Consider the following 17628-nt stretch of genomic DNA (forward strand, 5'->3'; position numbering starts at 1 on the left):
AACAATTTGGTTGTCTCGAGGTCTATAAAATGTGTAAATGAACATTATTTACTTAAATTAATTTTGATGAGAATTATTGAAATTCTTATAATTATTTCATATTTTAATACAAATTTGAAAATTCTGATTTGAACACTCTAAATTCTTATCTAAAAAATCTGCTTTCTGAAAATATAACTGGACTTCGTCAGAATCACTTCTCAAATTTTATTATAAACTAAAAAAACGTTGTTTTTCGAATTTTATAGCATTTTCCGAGTGAAAAGCATTATCCTGGAAACTACAGATCTCATTTTGAGATTAAATAATAAATAAAGAGATCAAAATGTTTTAGAAGTCTACCATCAGAAAGCTTCATCGGCTTACTTTAAACCGTTTTTTCCATTTTAAGGTATTTCTCAGCTCAATATATTCAGAAGCTTTGCGGTAAAATCTTTAAATAGAAGCATGAATTTTGTACAAATTTTGTTAATTTCAAAGTCACATTTGATAATCCTCATAATTTATAATAACAACTTTTCAAAAGTACTCTCCAAAAGACGTGTAATAGAAAGCTACTTTTTCATAAACTTTCATAAATTTTTTCATTACTGTCTGTAAGAATTATACAAAACTGGGTGAGTAAAGTCACGTGCAACAGCTAGTTAATAAAATAATCAATTATAGTAGCAATAGGAAACATTAAGATAAAATGAGCCTTCAAAATTTCTAAATCAATCTAAAGTTATATTATAAAGTTATAGTTGTTTATATATCGCTCTGTAGTTACTTAGGTTTCCACTCTCCTTACATATAATTTGAAAGTACAGATGGAATTTTTTATATTAAATATGAACAAAATTTCCTACAATTCACAATTAAATAATTTGATTTCCTTATAAGATTTTGTGACAACTTTTTGGCACATTCTGTATATATACATAAAGTTCATTATTTACATTCTAAATATCAAAGAAATCATTTTTAAATATTTGTAAAACGAAAAACAAACAACTGCGTGAATAAATCAGCTATAGATTATAGTAAGGAATAGGATTTTCGATCCTTATTCGGATTATACTGATGATAAAGATCCTTAATTTTGGTATAATCCCTTTACCTGGTTTAAACTGGCCCTAAGAGTGGTGAGAAGCTTTAACTTGGGAACGACTATTAGTAATACAATGGTAAAACTAATTACACGGTAAAATGTGCAAAACATTTGTCATTAATTTTTTGTTAATATAACTAGTTTTTGTTTTTGAGACAACATTCATTCAAAGATTTTATTGAAAAATGCAATTTATTCAAGCTCCAAATTTTAAGAATGCATATTTTTCAGAAAAAGCTTGTCCAATTTCTTTCAATGGTCGATTATTGATACAATAATTGAAATGTTTATGATACAATTTGAGAATAACTTTAGTAACTGTTGAAAATTGAACAAATTCCTATGAATTGCTCCATAACCCATAGTATTATCTCTGTTACCATAAGAACTGAGTTTGATGTTGATCTAAAAACATTTTATTGATTGAATTTTATAGAAGAAAAGTTAGGAATTCTGTGACAATAATTTAATAAACAATCCTAAATAATATATAATAATAATAAACTTATCTAATTTTAATTATAATTATTTCACTTTCCTGAGCCTCCTCACTCAAAATCTGAGATATAGTTTCAAGTGAATATATAGAATTTGGTTCTCTCTAAACTTGAATAGATAAAATATCGAATTTTGATAAAATGTAGTATCACCAAAGGTGTACAAAGGGCAATTATGGTTTTTTTCCTTCTTATACTATATGCTATTTGCTTTTTAGTAACATTTTTTCGATCCTGAAATATCTTTCATATAAATAATACCCTTCTTATCGATTTCATCAAGATTTTACGGGATATTTACAGTTCTTTGTAAATTCTTTGATAATTGTTCGATGATATTGCATATAATTTACAAATAAAACATTATCATTTATTGTGTAGAACAATAAACTCAATATAAAGTGACAGTACGAAGGCCACTCGGTATCGAAGATGCCACGAAACTAGAGAAGCATTTCAGCTTCACATGACATCAACCTTAAATTGACAGCAGTTGAGTCAAGAGAACATATAATCTAAATGATTTTAAGATTGTTTAATGTCAACAACAAAATATTGTTTGATTGAAGGCATCCGCCAGCTTCCACTAGAGTTGCTAGTTGCGCTGGTACAGCTTAGATTAGTGAAGATCAAGCAATACAAAAAATGGCGAGAAACTAAAGTCAAGAAAATCATGTACGTACATGGTACAAGATTAGAGGATAGCAGTTGAGCTCACAGGTTTATATTTTCACGTTAACATCTACAATATCCGCTCGATTTGGATATGTGTAATTTGTGGTTATTCTTTAACCTGAAGAAAATTTACGTGACGTAAAATTCTGGGATAATAAATTTCTCTTTTTATACTTCTTTGGTAGGTATAATAAATTACGAAAATTTATGAAAAGATATCCCATAATAATGAAGCCGAATTTATACTTTGACTCAAAATAATCTGTATTTCGGATCAGATTATTAAGTTCAAAATTTACTGCATAAAATATTTACAGTTATTAATGAATCTTCCTGTATAATTCTGTGCATTGTCCTCGTTGGATAATGAGTATGTATGTTGAGAATTATAGTTAAAGAAACGATAAAAATTCAAAAAAATTCTTTACGAGCACATTGATGTAAAAACTGGATGGATACGAAAAGTTTTTTGTTCTCAAAGCTTTTGGTGAATACTAACATTTTTGTGGTGAGACGTTTTCGAAACATTACGAAATTCCAGTTGTTTTCAAAGTAGATATGGTATTTTATTATAATCAACTATAGACTCAGATAATCAAAATTACATTGAATGATAGACGTCGTATTTTAGGTAATACTACAAACATTTGATTTTGTTTTGGTAACAAAAGTGATCCGATTATTTATTTGGTGATAATATTGCACTAAACTTTGCTAATAACTAATATCAGAATTTACTAACTAAATGGGTAAACGAGAAATTTTTTAATAAATTTATCAGTCACATATTTATCCACAGTTTTGATTCAAAACATCAGAAATACACTTCCCTTATGTTTCCTTTCATACTTTTATCTTGAACTATAATTAGATCTCATGAAAGTTTAGCGTTGAACTGAAAACCAGTATATGTAAAAACCGGATCATAAGTGACGAAGTAAGTACCATAAAATGAAATGATCGTAGAATGAATGAAATATACGGTATATTCAATGACAATAAGTTTACAAAAACAATGAGGGGCGCTGATATAAGCTGTGTTATTTATTTTTTAGGTCTTGAAAACTTGTTATGTATAAGAAAGAAAAACTAACATTTTAAAAATAATTCACTCACTTAAGAACTCAAATTCTGAGTCATGTTTCTATTGTGAATTAGAATAAACAAAAAGAACAAGCCGACTTTGTGAGATTTTTAAAAAGTCATGATAATCAGATCTATCTTAGAATGAAAAACAAAACATTGAAAAACATTTTAATCTGACGGTAACAATCATCAAATTATGGTTATAATTAGACTCAATCCTCGAAATTGTTGACAACTTTCCAGAAATGAGTGCAGCAAAGAAATTTGTTTTTTAACGATTTTAACAGTTTCGTTGAACATTTAAATCAGTACAGTGATTACAAATGGCATGTATGTGGCTTATGATCCTCAACATTTCATAATACAAACAACTATCGGTGTTTTCCTATAACTTAGTACATAATCTGTTTCTTTTCTTGCTCTGAAACGACGGTAAAACTCAACGCCAAAACAAACTATTCTCACTTCAGCAATAATAACAACTGTACAATATTGTATTTGCAGGATTGCACACAAACACGTGTGCAAAGTCCTGCAGAAATAAGAAATCTTATATCGAGGCCATAAAAAATACATTTATTTATCGTACTGTGGAGAGTCATTCTCCAAGATCATCTGAAACACATTCTTCTTGATTCATATATTTGAAGGTAATTAAATCTCATCTCAATTCTTTTACATTGAAGCTGCATATATTGAATCATCTATCATGAAATGATTCATTTTTTCTAAGTTGATTACAACATTAGTTCGTTTTTCAAAGTTAGAAGTAGGTTCATCGAGGTTTCTTTATCTGAACATATACAGAAAACAAACATGTCCATTAGGAATTGGAGCGCAACATTTTCAATTTCCTTGAAAAAACTAGTAATTTAGTGTATAAGTTCAAATAGATGTTGAATCAATGTAATATTATAAAAATTATTTGGATTCGTTTAGGCATAAGGAATTATAGAAGATTAAAAAGCTTTTAGTTTTTTGCTTGTAGCTTGTAAAGTAAAAATGTTTCCAAGTTTTCAAAAACATAACCTCGAAATTGAAAGAAAAAGAGTAACAACATTTTCTTCTCTATTTATCATTATATTATCGTTTTTATACTTGAAACCCCGATGCTGTACATAAACTGACATTGCAATATCGTCATGTTACATACGTTTTGATCTCAATTGAGTATATGTATTTTGAAAAACAATAAAGCGATATTCAATTATAAATATTCATATATATATCAAAACTTAAATAACAATCCTAGTAGATACTGCACATTTTTTTCAAAGAATAATTGATTATTATGTCGGAAGAATATCTGGAAAAGGTTCTAAAGCATTAATATAAATATTCAGATGTCATGTTCGATTCATCAGATATTCTACATGTAAAATAGATTACCCTTCATTTCAATTATGATGTCTTACTATCAGAAATATTATGCTCAGCTTCCAGACAAATAAAATATGATGGTAGCTAGTGATATCAATCCGTCAGATATATTTTCTCGATTTTTCTGCTAGTCTATCCAATTTTTCTTCATTGTATCTACCTATACTTCAGACGTGGAGAACGATGACCCTTCAAACCATGTTGTTTTAGCGAAACTACGATCTGTACCGCTGATTCTAACATTGATTTTTCCTTTCGTTCTTTCTAGTTTCTATATTTCCTCCAATACCGTAATTTCCCCAAGAGATTCATAGAAATAATACACAGTGTTTCCAGGAAAATCATAAATTAGGATATACGAAGATGGATGGAAAACTCTATCAGTCTGTGAAGTTTTAGAGTTAGGCCACTCCTAATTAATTTCTCAGATTTAATCGATTTGATATTTCAGAGGTTATAAACAAATTAGAAATTTGCGACCCCATAACTTGTTAAAGAAGTAAATTGCCCCCTATCTTAATATTTTGAGATCCACTATCCTGTATATTGATATTTATCATGTCTTACAATTAATATTACAAAATTAGCTTCGATTGCAGAAATAGCTCAGCAAAAATTGGAATTACATAAACTTTTTGTCATTCAAAATACAAGGTGCTTCATTTGATAGTAGTAAGGAAACGGAAGATTTGAATTTCTATCTACCCAGTGAATTAGTATCTAATATCGAATACGAAGATATTGCGTAATACTTCAAAAATCTGTTGGGTTGAGTGAATTTTGTTTCTTTCCCATACAGGACGAAACCACGAGTTTTTTTACCTCATATAAACATTTACTATCTCTTAAATGACTCTGGATAACGTGGCACAACTTCGTATCAAAAGCTTCGAAAAAGCTAAGCAAACCGAATTCGAATATTATACAGACATTTTTCAGAAAGCTAGAATAAATAACAAAATTATCTGTTGTGTAAATGTATTGTGGTATTTTTCTAAATCATGGAAAATGTGTGCTTCAACTGTTTCTCGTTTACCCAATATAGTGATTTCAAATTTTCCAATTTTCGAAATTTCATGAAGAGTGAACTCTTAAATATATGATTGAATAAACAAACTTATTAAAATGTGATATATCAAATGTGATAAAACTCAATTATCACATTTCAAAAATCAAGTATCTAGTTGAAATCACATAAAACATATCGAAAGGCCCGAATATTTATAATGAAAATCATTTCTAATATGATAGAAATGACATATTTAGTTATAGATAGTTAAAAACTTATTTCTAGGTATGTATTAACAAGACATGGTGGACACAAGTTGAGCATGCTACCTACATGATGTTTCACAAACGTTCGACACTGTTCCTTAGTATTTATTTCGCAATACCCTATATAATGCTTTAACCGAGATCAATTGATTAGCAAGGCTCAGAAATATTGATAATCATATGTAATATGTAATTTTTTATATTATAAAACAAAACAATTCTTTGTCAAACAGATTAACTTCAATTGTAGATAACTTTTTTATTATAAAAATGAACTTAGTGTATTCGACTTGCATACATTTGAATATTAAACATTCTTCTAAATTTTATTTCATAATATCTTTCTACATTCTTGTTGTGGTAATCCAAATCTTCCCATCTAACAATTTTTACAGAATCTTCTGATTAGGTTTCGTATATTTGAGCTGTCTCCAAATTAATCGTTTCTCAACCTCCCCGTTTAAATAGTTCGAATAGATTGCTACCAACTTCTTATATTGTTTATTTACAAATATCATCTTCGAATATTGCTATAGAAGATCGCTTATACTCGTGTTTTATAATAAAATAACCTGCTTGTATGATTAAAAAACGGATGACATTGTATAATATCAATCATTTATTCTACAAACAGTACCGGATGTAATTAATCAAATTATACTTTGTAGTATCCACTATTCACAAAATCAAATTAAAACCATTAATCTCGTTACAAGTACATAACAATGTCATTTACATTCAGACGAATACGTTAACATAGTGTCAGTTTATGATGAATATAAGATTAAATATATACAAGCGGACACGTGAGAGAACCCATACTATTAAACATCCACCCCTGGACAATGTCCACGATGCGAAATAAAACATTCCACCCCATTTCATTCTGATAGGACATTATAGTAATTAGCGTTTCGCTTTTCTCTTTATAGCTCTGGGATGTCTTATTTATTCTAAGGAGTAGCGCTGTGTGTTTACTGTCTCAGAAAGATCTAAGCTGTACATCGTCCTCAGCGCTGGCTTATTAATGTGTCCTTTAGCTTCTAGATTTTTCTCATTTTTTTGTTGTATTTGCTTTAATTCCGTATCTGTTATTGTTCGCAGGACCCTTATTCTTGCTCCCGTTATTTCTAGCACTTTCTCCATTCCTAGCTCTTTGCATAAGACTTCTTTTCCGGAGTACTAGTCACGTTTTTTGATATCATACACATAGATCTTAATTTCGTGTTTGTGGTACTATTCTACGGTGCTTTTCTTCGTTTATGGTGGATATTAGACTTTGTTCCATTTCTATTCTTGGTGTTTCATTTATTTAGTTCCTCGTTTTCTGTACAAGACGATTTGGCTTCGATCTTGGAATTTTTCTAAAATAAATAGTTAGTGGTAGCTCTAAATTCTCGAATGTCCTATATACGATACGTATAATTACCACCTCCACATTCGGTATAATCGATATCAGTGAGAAATTGCATTGAAATAAACCTTCGAGATAGAAACTAAAACCTGGAAGTTATCTGGATAACAGTAATTATTAAATAGTTTCGTTCCCTAACAAGAACTGCTCAAAAACGATACAATTAGAATATTCACTGATTTGTATCAGGTTACACTTTATCTCATAATTGCCATATTTGGAATTATAGCATTCAACTTCCTGAAATGTTTCCATTAATTTGGAAAGTTCTCTCATTATAGTTATATTGGTAGTATTGCTCTCATTTGGTACATAAAATCAAATGTAACGTATATTTGAAGACAAATATATATTGTTCTAAATATGAGATAATTATATATTAGAATATATTAGAGATATCTTGAAAAAGTGTATCTTACTTCCTGTAATCGCTATTTTTTTTGGAATGTACCTTATTGAAACAATCACATCATAATTTTCCCTGAAAAACTTGCGTTCCTAAGGAGAAACTTATGACTTGATGACTGATTTCGGTGAAACTGCACCTCATCTGTGGAAGGTAACTGTATCTTCTTTTACATTTCGCAGTTTGCGGTAGAAACAAGATGAATTTGTATATAAAAAGAGATGTCGACCGATAATTATTACTCAGTAAATTGTGCTTTGATGGCTAGAAAATAGCAACAAACAAGCAGTAGTGGTGGCATAACGGTGAACGGTAACATTATCGGAAGTAATCGATTAGAAGAATCTCAAACTTTTGCCACAAAGAAGAAATCTAAAGATGAATTAGCAGGAAACGTTTTTGAGAAACAACGTAATTTTTGTATTTGGAGATAATTGTCAATCCCTATATTCCAATATTTAATAGTAAATTATGATAAAGAAGAAAATTGTCTGAAGGGGATTATCTCATGAGCTATAACTGCTCCAAATTAAATGGTAGAAATGACATAATTGATGTGATTTTCATGTTCTAATCCAAAAATCTCCGACCGATACGATTTATGGCTTTGCAGAGTTTCAATTACTCGAGAAATTGAGTTTAAAATACCAGCGAATAAGAACACATGAAGTATGTTCTAACGTCAGACAAGATGACAGCACTGAATGTCACAACCAGAGTTACCAACGACTCAGAACGAATAACTAGTTTCCCCAGACTACCGCTACAAAAATAACCATAAAGTCGATATTCTCCAACAAATATTACTGAAAAATAACTAAAAAATGTCGACTAGTCTAATAGGTAATACATATACAATCTTTAGCTTGATCCACTTTCCAATTTTAAACATTTGTCTTCTTCCAATTTCAACAATAACTTTGCTATAAACTATGTCATTCTTTACCAAATATTATTCTTTCAAATGTATCTACTGATTCTTTGGAAATCGAAAGTTTATTTATTGTATTATATATCTTGTTCTTTCTTAGCGTTCATAAGCTTGTACACATTGTTAACTATAATACAATGTGAATTATTCATCGTTGACTGTAAGTGAGGTTAGATAGGTATGGGTAACCTCGACCTAATTAGACTTTCGAAGCTCACTTTATAAGTACTTAGTTAACCTCCCATCTACCTTTTTAGCTCATTCTCAACCATTTCAAACCATTATTTTCCTCACTTTTTCTATTTCTAATTTTGCTACATCTTCAAAACAATCTATTATGTCATCTCCTAGAGATTGACCTCGATTCTCCGTCAAGGCATGGCAACAACAGAGTAGATCTCCATTCGTTTCTTCTATTTTCATCACACTATCAGCAAGAATTATTCGTTATCAGTTCCTAGAGTTTTGTGCAATGTTCAGTAGACACAATTTTATTTGTTGTTTTCGTTAGCCACTCGCTTTGAAGAAGATGCAATCAATTTAATTGAACTATAAATCTTGATGTTTTACTCTGATTCATGTATCAGTAGCAACTTTTAACAATCCTCTTTCTTGGTTCCACTTCTTGTAAGCCTATCTGCTCTAGAGTTATAGAGTTTCCTTCACCATCAAAGTATCCAGGTAGCAGGACTTTACTCTAGTAAGATCCGGCTTAAGTTTAAAGTTCAATTAAATGTTTATTGAAAGCATACAATAATCGTCCCATGAAAAATGAGAATTTAACTGTACTATCTATTTGGCAAAGATATTTTGAAACACGAAGTATAAATTCAATTAACTGTTTGAATTGACTAGATTTAGAAAAGAGTGAGATCAAATATACAATACACAATCAAATATTTACCTGTAAAATTGCATTTGGTCTCGGTTATAAAAGTAATTTTGAGCCTACGAAACCTTTTCATTCCTGTGTTTGCATAAAATAGAAAGCCATCTTTCCATTATTTATTTTGTTTGCAAGTAGAATTTTTTGCCTAACTTGTGTCTGTCACTGTCTGTAGCTAACGTTTTTTTGTTCACTTGTTTTGTTTATTATTTAATTTTTTTGTTGTGTGTCCGTCATATTTTGTCTCGTCACAAATTGAGATTGAAGAATGAGACGTTTGGGTGGATGATTAAAGCAACATGTCGATCTTAATAATTTCAAAGCGTATTTAATAAAAAGAGTTCTTGATTACCTTCAAATGAAATATTATGAATACTATATATTATTAATATTAAAATAGGAGCTTATAGTTTGAAAATAAATCATTTTGTAGTTGTAGAATCACTCTATACTCCAAAATATTGAGAACAGTCCAATTGCTTATTACCTAGGATGGAAATGAATTGATTTTACACAATTAATTATATCCGAAATCGTCTTGTTTAAATGGTAAAATGCGGTGAAAGTTTTTCAAAAATATTTGTTACAAGAAGAGTTTGACTGAGATCTATTTTCATAATATTCATTATAACAGCTTCTGTCACATTTTCAAGTAACTTGATAATAATTATCTTGTCGTCGATTTTGGTGTCAATGTGGTTTTTTGGAATTTTGGGATTTATTCTATAGAAAATTCGAATATTTCTGCTACGGTTCTAATTCTAGTCCAAAAATTCTTTTTTGTTCATTTTCCTTCAACAACCTTGTGTCCTAGGTCCTTTAAAACGTTCATTTCATCATGAGTACCTCTCACAGAATGTTCTCATCCATATGCGGATTACAAAATGCGCGAAACCGTCCACAATTCCCATCGAATGGCTTAAAACTCCTATTTACTCAAAGAAGTTTCTGAATTCTTGCAAATTTCATAAGATCTGGCTCTAAATGATTAAGAACCTTTTTTTATATATTCTCACACTTCTACATTTATTTTTCGCGAAAACAATAAGAATATTTTTCAGCTAGGATTGATAAACTTAACTTTGCCTAACCTAACCTAACCTTACCTAACCTTACCTAACCTAACAAGAAACTGGGAAATGCATAGGATGCGGCTGATTGGAAAATATTCTTTTGCGGATGAATCTTCAAAATTAGAGAAAAGTTTTAATGATATAGAAAATATTGTACAGCAAGATGATTGTTCGAAATATCAAAAATACATCTAGAAAAGTTTCCTCACGTCATAATGGCATACCAAAAATGATGGGTGCCTTGGATAAAACGCATAAAGATTAACATATAATCAGATTATACATATTATTCAGTATAATTGTTATCCATTGTGATCGTTTCCAACGATTTGAATGTATTTCTACTATACATTTCGGAAAATTGTCAATTAAAACTTACAATTAATTTGAAACATAATTATTTATTAATCCATTCAAATTTGGATGAATAATGAATTATTGTCAAAATGATTGATAAATAAATCAATCACACAATCTGGATTGAATTTATATATCTCTACAACAAAAGAAAACAATACCAACGGATCAACTTCAAATAGTTTGAGCGGTGTTTGTTGAAAATATGACTTAGTAGATGATATTTTCTCCAAATTGTATATAACCAATCCCTCAAGAAAAGTTTCCTAGTTTGCGTTAAACTTTTTGCTTCGACCATTGACCTCCTCTTCTTTTTTAAGACTTTCCTAGTGTCCCATGTTACTCGTTGTCTCCTTTTCTTTCTTTTTTCTGGCATTTCATGCCAAATTCTCTTAACTGGCATTGTACTATCTATCCTTTGTACGTAAAAATTGCTTCCTGTTTATGAATTCAACTTTTAAATTTTCTTTTATACGCTAGTTCTGAAGTTTATCATTTCTAGGTAGTCCTTCCTTTCTTTTAATGGTATTTCATCTCTGTAGCTCTTACTTTTGTCCCTCTTTGTCTTTAAAGATTCATTTTCAGTTTATGAAACCTCTACATAACCTGTAATAAACCTTGTTCGCCTTCTTTCTTCCTTATACTTTTCAATTCTTCATCCTATCTTTGTTTTTATTACAATATGATTTCTAAGTATTCAAAGTTCTTTGTTATATAAGTTCCTTTTCAGCTATAATTCCAATTTTTCCTATCACATAACTTTTTTTTTCTTCTTGTTTATTTTCATTCCGTTTCCTATAAATATTGGTCTGTCCAGTTGTTCCACGTGAAGTGGATTCCTCTAATTTTCTGCCATAATCATTATATCGTTTGATATATAAATATTTTTCCGTTATCGCAATCCCATTTGAAATGGTTTAATTGTCTTTTCGGCGTTTCTAATTAATTCATCCACGAAATCTCTAAATTATAATGAGCCCAGATTGTCACCTTGTACTCATTTTTGTCTTGTGAAAATCTCTGATCTCATGTTTATGGGTATTTTCTCTGATCTCTATTTTTATTAGTTTTCATGTAAACCCAAAATCAAATATAACACGAAGATTTGTTATGAGACTAAAGGAATGAAATTCTATATCTTTCAACCTAAATCGTCATCTCATAAGATGTTTTTTTCCAATAGATTGGGTTTAAAAATTTCTGTGTGCTTTGAATACGATAGCTCTGATACCTCAATACTTTCATAGATTTTTATCAGGTTCATAATTAGTTTCTCTTGAATTTGATTCGAAGGGTTTGAAAATTGTTCTCAAGTTTGATATTTCTACAACTAATATACACAAATTTTCTCCAGCTCTAATTTATCTTTTCGTATATAGTTTCATACGTTTGCTTTGTAGAATCCAACATAATTCATCTTAAGGTAACAAAAAGTTAGAACAGAATATTTAGAAATAGATAAACTCGATAAGAACATAAGATTTTTCTGAATTTAAAGGAGAAGATCCAAAAAAACTGTTGTTGTACGGTAGCAACACACTATTTTTTTCACTACAAGTGACAAACACCAGAAAAACTACCTCGAAATTACCACTAGATGTATTAGCAACGTGAGATCACGAAAATGTCACTAGAGCCCAAATACTTGTTCATTTTGTGAATAAATAGGAATTGTTGTAAATATTTTCCAATACTTCGTGAATTGTGGTAGGAGCCATTCTTCGGATAACTCATAATCTTATTTCACAAACTTTCGAATGTTCTGGGAAGTGTAGTTGTTCCCAAAAATGACTTATTCAAGAAAATTCTATCTCAATTAACGTACCTATGAATAAATATTCATAAAAACTATCGATAAAATCATTCCAATGTCAAATTGAAATTCCCTGTGTAATTAGATTGCACTGAGTTGAATTTTATATGATTTATTGAGTTACCTATATCACATTTTTCCGCCTGGCGTTTGGAGATGCCTTGAAACTTCTGTAGTTTCTATTGGCTCGGGAGAATCCACATCAGCCTGTCGAGTAGGTCTTGCAAAAACTGCTCTAGGTCGGATTATGTTAGAAAGCTCTGAAAAGCATTTGTCGTGGTTATATCGGTAAATCAAAATCAGCTCACCGACCTTTCTTCTATGTTCTAAGCTGTTCAAGTTTCTGGTCAACACTAATTCGCCTATAAATCAAATAGCTCTCTTCTGTATTGAGTCGAGCATCTTCAGGTTATGCTTAGGGAAATCCAGCTTCAAATGTGCGAGCAGCAATATTCTAAAGACGAATCTGGGTCTTGTAGAGGATTAGAAGCTGTTGCAGAGTAAAAATAGGTTTTAAAGAGAGCTTCAAGTTTTTATGAATCGGCCTCCAACCTCAACAGCCAACAAGTGAATTTACACTTTCATCTTCTTCAAATGGGGCAGTTCTTCTGCCCCGATTCATCACGTACCGTCCACTCTGTCGAGGCTGCCTGTCGAATGATCCCAGTGTGAAATGACAGAGCCATATTTTATTTTTACCCAAAACTTTGGGTACGTTTGATATCTTTGGGTTCTCAATTACTCCAATCAATTTCATTTTACGATTATCCAAAATTATTTTATGAACCTTTCCGATGTTACTATTAATGGAACTATTAGATTTTCAAATTTATACACGTGTATATTGAGGGCCATGAGAACTGAAAATCTATTAGTTAGTTAGTTAGTCTACCCAGCAGTTTATATCCCTGATATAGTCTGTTTTTTAAGTGCATTATTACTCAGATTAAAGTGAATCTATTATTATTTTTTATGTAGATAAACGAAGTTTTATTTCCAGAATATCATCTAGATAAAATTGAAATGACAATTATTAAATAATTTTTTATTTCTGAATAGTAACAAAAATGGTTTTCAAGAACTCTTTTTCTTGCGGTACGCGAGTTGCTTAGTGGTACAAGAGCAGAAGTTGCACTTTGCGATTAAATTGAATACGAGAGTAACTTTTAAACGGTTATTTGTTGAGCAAAAGTGCGTCTGCTCATTGTATTGCAGTGTGATTAGTAATTTGTCCTGTCTTCTGTGTTCCCTATGTCGCTGCTGCTGCAACCTCGAAATGTAGCGAGTTTTGGAACTCCTTTACACCGCGGTAAGTGGCAGCATCACCCCTTGTTTGTATACTGTCTGTCTGTTCGTCAATTCGTGTGCTGCCTGTTATTTGACAATAACTATTTACAGCCTGAAGCAACATGCTGAAATAAAAAGTATCATTTTCATCGTAGAAAACTCGGTTGTTCAAGAGACGTTTCACGCAATCCAAAATAATTACATATTAAACAACTAAAGAAATTCATTTGTATAACAAAAGCTTAAACTCAATAGCTAATAATTTATATTCATATTACCTGTGAATTAGGGGGTTTCTTCAGAAAATCTGTTTTTATTCAAGCATGAATAGTACACGAGGTTTGTATTATAGTACAAGAAAATCAAGATTCAAATTGCTATCAAAAAGACAAACCGGCATTTTTTAATAAAAGTTAATTTAAGCATACGAAGTTTCTTCGTTCAAATTTTTGAAATCGTTTGTGATATCTTTAATCAAGACTTTATTAACGAATAATACCTTATCAATCACAATTACTGAGTCAGTCTCTGAAGACGTCAAATTGATTATAAAAACGCCTGTGAAACAGTGTAATTGTGAGTATAGTGGTAAACAAAAGCTCATTTGGGGAGAGGAAATAATTTAAAATTACCCCTAAATTGATATTTGTCAAAATATCTCAAAAACGTGAAGGGGTATGAAAAAAGTTTCCAAACAAAAAATGTGAGAGATATTCGTATGAAATATGAAATGATCAAAATGTATTGATCAACGGTACGGTAACTTTTTGGTCAATTTATTTATATATTAAGGTTATTCAGTGGATATCTACAACAAGAGCTTGAAGATAGGCTAGACACCTACGCAGACGGTAGAAAATCAGTCTGTGTTGTAAATGTGAGACTTATCGAAAATTTTGATCAGTTTAACCCAGATCACATTAATTGTTCGGAAACGGATCGAGTTAATCGGGATGTAATCATATGATAGAATCCTTTTCACCTGTTAGACCAGTTGGTAAGTGCGATCAGCCTATGGGTTATTTCATTTGTTTTAATTTTTGGAAATTTCAAAAATTATTTATATATAAACATATATATAAAGAAATAGCTTATTAGGCTCAAACTTTATTGCAAAATTCGTTAATCCTTGACAAACTTTTTTATATTTTATTCCTGATAATTTCTGTTCTAACGAGAAAAAATGATTTTTCCTTACTTTTCGCATGTTAAAAATGTGATGCGCCCATCAATAAATTAATTCGTGGTTTTATAAAATTTATAAATAGAACTACAAAAATTACTTTAATTATTTAAGACCTAATAACTGTTTATAAAAATCCATTATACAACTAAATAAATATCATGGATGAATTGAAGCATAAAAGAAGTAATACAAATGAAAAGTTCTTGTAGATCATGTTTTGAATTTGAAATTTTGACCAATAATTCAACGCGACGTTCGGAAACTGTGATCTAAACCTCGTTCTGCGTTAGGATCCACCTGATCCCTTGTGACAGAAACCAAAACATGATTGATGAATATAACCTCTTATTAGCTCAAAAATATCCATGTCGTCTATATTTACAATGGTAATAACGCGGTTATATTCATCTGCGGCCCCATGGCTCCTTAAAAAAACGTCAACTCTGGCATTCCTTCAAAAAAATGATCGTATCATCTGGATTTCGCGTTTTCTCAAAGAAACTAGAGACCCAGAGAATGAATCATTCCTTTGCTGAGGAACATTTAGCTATCACCAGGACCTCCCAGTTCTGATAATTTCATTTTAATACTGACAAATAACTTATGAACTTGAATGATATTTTATAGATGAAAATTATTTTTGCGCTTAAATGCCCGCGCGAGTCGTAATGTGTATAAAGTAATTCATTATATAGATGGTATCTAAAACATAATATTATACTTATATTACATAAAAGTTGAAATATTTTCAATTTCTATACTTTTAAATGAATACTTATATGGGAATACAAATGTCTAGAATTTTGTGAAATGTTAAGAAAAGCTAGATTAGGGAAAATTCTGATTTTGATAAGAAAACTTTCAAAAATCACAAATATACTCAACTCTTAAGATAGTGTATATAAAACTAGATCGCTGATATTATTCGCTAGATTTTTTACATGTGATTTAGTCAAAAAAAACCGTACTGTCAATATCTCGCTTTCTATTGCAAAGACGTAAAATTTTCTAAAGAAATTTCAGTCCCTACATATTTGCATATAATTATTTAGTATTAAGTAACACTTTCAAAGTAGTTTCCGATTATTCTTTAATTTATTAGTTCTAAACTAAAAATTATTCTCATATTTTCTAGAATCCACTTATATTGAAAAAATGAAAATTTGCCTGTTGGATACCAATTTGAATTCTGATTTTACCGAATTATTTTCCACATTATCATTGTGAAACACTTTTACTTCAGACTTCAGTTTATCCCGATTAATTTAGTTGATTTAAATAGTGTTTAGTTGTTACTAAGACTTATAGATTACCTAACTTAACCACAATGGTAATTAGTTTGGGGTTTTAGAATTCTGGGCACTAGTTAACATGTATTAAACATCTTTACTCCAAAGTTTGCTACTAATTACATAAAGTTTTATACAGAATTATCAAGTTGATAATTATCTTAATACAATATTCATTAATTAATAGACTCTGTAACAGTAATCTTCTAAACTACTTTCACAGCGTGTCATATATTCTGGATCCAGTTTCTCGGACATCGATAACTCAAACTGATATAAAAAACGATGTTAATAAAATAATCAAATATGTGTAGAAATAAATCTTGATGAATATGTAACATTGAAGATAATCCTAATTAATAAATTGTAGATTCTTTCATTGCAAAGTAACTATTCTAATAAATACGACGAAAAATTAATCCAATTTTTACTAAATGACTATGATCACATGGGAGAGTTTTCCTTTTTTACATGGCAGTGACTACCACCCCATTACCTAAATGACAACAAATGTGGAAACAGCTACTTCAAAGTTGAATATAAGTAGCTCAACTGCACAGAAAGCACCTTCTTAGCAATTATAACAAAAGCCGTGAATGAATAAGTAAAACAAAGACAGATTCTCAAAGTTAATAAGTCATTCCTATGGTGAACACCCCAATACAAACTAGTTACAAAAACATATAAAGCCTGTCACTACTCAATGATATAAATTCTTCTTCAAGCACGTTTTTAGCAATCATAACAGACGCCGTAAATAAAAATACGACAATAACCGATATTCTTGAAGATCATAAGCAACTTCCATGGTGAATACCTGAATTCGAACGAGTTACAAAAGCACATAAAGCCTCTCACTATTCAAAATAAAGATGATTCATCTACAAAAATTACAAATATCACTAATGTAAACTTAAATTGTTAGTTAACCCAAGCTTTCCTGCTAAATGATTGTTGCATATTTCAAAATAATTTCAAATTCA

The 17628-nt window shown here is 30.1% G+C and overlaps 1 protein-coding gene across 5 annotated transcripts in view; it reads left to right on the forward strand.

Moving 5' to 3' along the window:
* Positions 1–17628, forward strand: part of LOC130893827 (teneurin-a) — a 572912-nt gene that overhangs the window by 479839 nt on the left and 75445 nt on the right. For 3 of the 5 annotated variants that reach the window (XM_057800233.1, XM_057800235.1, XM_057800236.1), the window contains one exon: positions 14166–14192. The exons of the other annotated variants lie outside the window; for them this stretch is intronic. In XM_057800233.1, coding sequence (XP_057656216.1) covers positions 14166–14192 — 27 coding nt within the window. The remainder of the gene's footprint in view (positions 1–14165; positions 14193–17628) is intronic. 5 annotated transcript variants of the gene reach the window in all.

Source organism: Diorhabda carinulata, chromosome 5 (genome assembly GCF_026250575.1).
Source record: "Diorhabda carinulata isolate Delta chromosome 5, icDioCari1.1, whole genome shotgun sequence".
Lineage (NCBI taxonomy): Eukaryota > Metazoa > Arthropoda > Insecta > Coleoptera > Chrysomelidae > Diorhabda > Diorhabda carinulata.